Below are 5,603 nucleotides of genomic sequence, written 5' to 3' on the forward strand. Positions count from 1 at the left end.
TTTTTATGCCTTATTTTATGGGAAAGTTTTCTTAATTAGTTGGACTAGGTTTCTATAAACCGTACGTAGAAAAAACATATTATTTGAATTTTCTCTTATACATTTTTTATACAATTAAATTTCTTATTTGAATTTTCTTAATTAGTTGGAAAAGATGAACGCAAACGTCATCATTTGATGAGCATTGATTGGCATGGAATATGAATCCCTACCATCTAGGGGGAAAGAATCCTATCGAGCAGCAACAAATAGAAATGAAAAGGGCGTGAAATCAGACGAAACAACCAAAGTTGGTAAATTTAGCCAGAAAGTTTATAAAAACCGTCTTGTGACACAGAATAAACAAATGGCGTTTATTGCAAACTTGGAGTGTTCTTCCGAACACCACATATCTGTCTGGGAAAACCTACAAAATACGCATAAACATGTAAACCAGATAAGTAAACATTTCAAAAGTAATATTTACAGATAGGTGAGATCAATAACACATGCAACCAGATAAGTGAAGATTCAACTTTCTCGAGTAGCAAAACTTATCATGGAATGTAAGTTTCAACAACCAATATTATTTTGACAGAACCACAGTATAATTAACTGATCTCACTCAGAATGAGTAAATTGATGCCGGGTCTACTAGACTTCTCTCTTCCATAAGGAAAGAAATGTGTACAAAAACACACCACAATTCTTCTCATTACCATTTCAACTACGTACCACAGATGCATGGCAATGCATAGTTGGAGTAACATTAGCACATTCATTACGATAGAAACTCTAAATGTAGGCAATCTAATCATAGTACTAAGACCCAGGTGCTAATAGATTGGTGGTATGAGAATAGTGATCTTGATCCAAGGATTAGATACCCTTTATCTGCCGAAGGAAAATGTCTGGTAAGTGATGATTACATAGCCAAGAGCCTATCCTTGATCACAATAGAGAAATGCATACAAGGAGGTGAAAAATGATGTTTGACAAGCAACGCCATGACTAAAGCACTTGAAATCGCTGATAGTTATTGCTACCTAACTCTTGATGAGCTCTGACGCAGGCCAGCAAGTATGGATTACATTGTGAGCTCTGAAACTACAGCTAAGCAATTCTGCAAGGCCGTAAAGGATATTACAAGTCTAGGGGTGTGATGCGTTCATTCACAAAGCTCTAAGAACAGCATTCACCTAGGAAGTTCATCACATTCATATTTGTGAAAATGAACCAGGTGACTAAACATGAATGCAAACATAAAGCAATCAATAGGTCACTGCATCAAATCATATTGGAAAAAAGGAATGTTGGCCATGCTTGGACAATGATGAATAATCAATTTTAAACAAAAAACATCAGAGTCAAACTACCACTGCAAATGATAATCAATTCACAAGGATATCAATAAGTTAACTGAGGAATGAAAATCATGTAAAAGTAGAGGAGGAAGAATTAGGCCCAAAAACAAACAGATCAAGAATAATGGGTGACAGGCCAAACATAGTCCTAGATTAAAAAAAAATAATAATAAGTAAATCAAAGAAATTATGTGCATTTAAAGTTGTTACAGTTATTTTCAGTATCTTGTTGGAGGTGCTTTTCAACAAAAGTTTCAATTTAGAATTTTTTTTAAAAGTGGATTTTCAGATTTTTTAGGATACTTAAAACCACTTTTTATAAATTTACCAAGCATGCTATTTTTTCTTCATAAGAGCTTTGAAGCTATTGAAAGTACATACTTTTCTTCAAACTCAACCAAACGGGCACTACAACCATCAAAGATCACAATCACAACCTCCAAGAGGAAGTAAAATGTTTCACAAGAAGATTGCATAAAGTTAAAGATAGGCCAACCATTAGTTAGTTTACTTGGGCGTACCATACTCACGTCAAATAAACTATACTTTACTCAAGGACAAACAACCATTAGTTTAGGCATACTTTACTCAATCCAACCCAATAAAAGCTTGACCCAACTAAAGCATACCATACTATACACAGCTCCACGAGATAAACCATTACCAGTATTAGTCTTTGCCTTTTTTATCCACTATGAGGTCATTTAAGCCCGAAGTCTATAAAGATTTGATACAGAGGAGCAAGCTTGGAGCCCACCAAGTCTTTATAGACACTTCTGGATTTCAGAGATGGCATGAGTCATCTCTAGCAAACATATATAATCAAGCCCGATGATTTAATGCAAACCAGAGCTTCAAAAGTGATCATCATAAGACTTTAGGCGCTTCTGAGGAAAGTACTACCCATACAGTCCACTTCAAGAATTTTGGAAGAAGCAGCAGTGCAATGTAAGCGAGACGATTTTGGAAGCAGTGAAGGAACTAGCAATAGAATCATGTTACCAAGAAAGGAGTAAACTTGAAGGGTTTTGTCCTCATTCCCCATTCAAATCTTATCTTTTTTCGGATGAGTTGTCAAACTATAACAATCCTACATATAATCGCAACCTAAAAATTTTATCCAACAAAAATACTCTATCAATATGCAAACAAATAAATACCCACAAATCCAATCAGTAGGAACATAAATGTCATCAATCGCAAATGCAAGCATCACATCGGCAACCACCCGAACAAGAAATCAACATCCAAAAACTAAAACTCACTATGGCAGCTTCCCGGACCGAAAAATCGCGAATTTGGACTTCTCCGAGTACGAATAGTTGATCCCATGGTCCTTGAGAAACTCCTCGAGTAATTTCTTGGCGTCCTCGGGATTTTCACTCTCACACTCAATCTCATACAGAGTCCCAAACCCAAAATCAGTCTCGTCCACCTCCAATTTCAGTCCCTTCCACTCGTACACTTGCCTCACATTCCCAAACCCTCCCAGCCCCACAAACCCCAACGCCCCAAACTCCTCCCTCGCCCTCCTCACAACCCTAGACTCCACGGCGCTCAGCTTCGCCGGCTCGGCCGCGCAATCTCGCCCGATAGACGGGTCCAGGTCCTCCTCGTCCTCCTCCACGCGGCTCACGCCGTCGACGAGGACGGCTTTGGCTTTGAGAGTGACAACGCAGCGGGGGTCCTTGTCGGAGAATCTGAGCCTGAGGACGGCTCTGAGAGCCGAGAGCTCAGCGGCGGAGCCGTCGAAGAAGTGGTTCTCCTGGCGGTGAGTCTTGACGTGGAACGGGGCCAAAATATTGGTAACGAGGCGGTGGGCCCCCGCGTCTGGAAGCCGAAGTTTAACCTCGACCTCCATGAATCAGCTGATTGGATTCCCCAAAAATCCCAAAAGAAGAAGAAAGAGATAGTAACAACTTATAGGGTAGTATATGACGTATAGGTTAGTTTTGTTTGTTTCTTGAGAGAAGAGGCCGATACGGAGGGGGACGGATGACTCTTTGGCGTGGCTGTCGAGTTGCTGGCGGCGGAGGTGGCGGCGATGCGTTTGCGGACCTGGTCGAGTTCTTCTTTGTCTTCGTCAGGCTTTGCTTGGCTTTCTCCTAAGCATTTCTAATTTTATGGCATTGCTGCTTCCTAATAGCACTCTTATTGGATTAACTAAGTTAAAGTATATTTTTTTATAAATATAAGATAAATTTAATATTTAATTATTACATTTACATAAATTTTTATATTGAAATAATTATTTTTTTATTATATGATAATAAAATAATATAAGATAAATTTAATTTTAACTATTCACATCAAATCTCCAAATTAGATTATCTATTTATTTATTATATAGTAATGAGTAATTAATAATTTTGAAAATTTTTTAATTTTTTTAATTATGAATTTATTTTATTTTATCATATTTTACTATTCATAATATTATATATTAATTAGTAATTGTATTCTAATTATATTTTTTCAATTGTCATTTAAATGGAGAGAGAAATAATTGATATTAAAAGAAGAGAGAAAGAAATAATATAAAAGGGATTTGATGAATGAATAGTATGTTCTAAATTTGAAAATTAGTTTAAACTTTACTGTTACTATATTTGGAATATAGCTAATTCAATGTGAGGGATTTTATGACCTAATAGCTAAATTCTCATACTTTAATTTTAGGAAGGCCTCTTCAGTTTCTTCAACCCACTTAAAACGATTCTTTTTCAATAACTGGGTAAGGGGAGCTGCAATGCTCCCATAACATTTGATAAACCTCCTATAATAGCCTGTTAAGCCCAATAAACCCCTCAAAGATTTCACTATAGTTGGGCTAGGCCATTCCTTCATTGCTGCCAGCTTCTCGGGGTCAACCTTCACTCCATCAACCATGATCAAGTGACCTAAATAAGCCACTTCCTGAGCTGTAAATCTGCACTTGGAACCCTTAGCTAGTAAGCTGTGTTGTTTCAACAGTTCTAGAGTAATCTGTACGTGGTTCTGGTGTTCTTCCAAAATGAAACTATAAACCAGTATGTCATAAAAAAAAATAAGTATGAACTTCCTTAGATATGGCCTAAATGCCTCATTCATCAAACTCTTAAAAGTAGATGGTGCATTAGTAAGCCAAAGGGCATTACTTGGAACTCATTGTGCCTATCATGAATTCTAAAAGTTGTTTTGTGCACATTTTTAGGTTTGACCTTTATTTGTTGATACCCCAAGCGTAATCCAATTTAGAGAAAAACTTGGACCCACTCAACTCATCCAGCAGATCCTCCACTATTGGAATGGGAAACTTATCCTTCACAGTTACCTTGTTTAGTGCCCTATAACCAACACACATCCACCATGTACCATCTACCTTCCTCACTAGTAGTACAGGTGATGAATAAGGGTTGTGGCTGGATCTAATCACTCCTAAACTCAATAACTCTTTAACAATATTTTCTATTTCATCTTTTTGGAAGTAGGGGGTATCGGTAAAGTCTTACTGAAATGGGCTAGGTGTTGGGTTGTAGGGTAATTGCCTGGTCATGTGACCTTTTAGGAGGTAGGCCTTTAGGATCACCAAAAATAGTAGTGTATTGTCAAGTATTTTCTGGATGGATGGGGGTATATTTGTGTTTGGGAGACTCTCTTTTACCTCAGCTATTTGTAATAATAGGCCCCTTCTTTCCAATTTATGGTTTTGGTTAACATTCCCCTTTTCAATTAACCCACCTGGGCACAACCCTTTTAACTCCATTGGTTGTTTGTTAAATTGAAATTGCATGTGTAGTTCCCTAAAATTCCACACAATTGGCCCCAACTCACGCAACCATTCCACTCCCAACAACATATCACACCCTAGTAACACCAAAACAAAGGTGTTAGTAGTGAAAACTGATCCTTGCAACTTCATCCTCAAACCTGAACCTCTCCCTTCACTCACCACCTGCTCCCCATTAGCAACTCTCACCCTTAAATTATCATCAGTTTTTATTGGAATTCCCCATTTTCTGATCACTGTAGGGTCCAAAAAATTATGGGTACTTCTTGAATCTATCAACACCACAACTTCCTGCATGCTTGTCCTTCCTTTTACCTTAATGGTCTCAGGATTTAAGGATCCAGTTAATGCATGCATGATATTTCAAGTTGGTCTATACTAGTGACAAAATCCAGCACACGACTATCAAACCCTTCCTCCACTATAACAGGTTCAATTAATTCCTCCTCTACCTCCTCAATCAAAAACAACTTAGGCTGCTAGCACCTATG

At 37.7% G+C, this 5,603-nt stretch overlaps 1 protein-coding gene across 2 annotated transcripts; it reads right to left on the minus strand.

Annotated features, from left to right (window-relative positions):
• Positions 1 to 272: 272 nt before the first annotated feature.
• Positions 273 to 3,467, minus strand: LOC108987644 (triphosphate tunnel metalloenzyme 3-like). Of its 2 annotated transcripts, XR_001995558.2 has the most exons (3): positions 2,609 to 3,467; positions 1,026 to 1,102; positions 273 to 406 (listed from the first exon to the last, which is right to left on the minus strand). XR_001995558.2 is itself a non-coding variant. In XM_018960588.2 (2 exons), coding segments are annotated over exons 1-2 (597 nt in total). In that variant the 5' UTR covers positions 3,205 to 3,467; the 3' UTR covers positions 273 to 405. The 2 variants fall into 2 exon arrangements, 1 of the variants encoding a protein (XP_018816133.1); XM_018960588.2 differs by lacking the exon at positions 1,026 to 1,102.
• Positions 3,468 to 5,603: the final 2,136 nt, after the last annotated feature.

Source organism: Juglans regia, chromosome 10 (assembly GCF_001411555.2).
Source record: "Juglans regia cultivar Chandler chromosome 10, Walnut 2.0, whole genome shotgun sequence".
Lineage (NCBI taxonomy): Eukaryota > Viridiplantae > Streptophyta > Magnoliopsida > Fagales > Juglandaceae > Juglans > Juglans regia.

What these genes read in the sequence shown, in the direction of transcription:
- LOC108987644 (XM_018960588.2), bottom strand. Translation starts at nt 3,204, where the DNA reads ATGGAGGTCGAGGTTAAACTTCGGCTTCCAGACGCGGGGGCCCACCGC.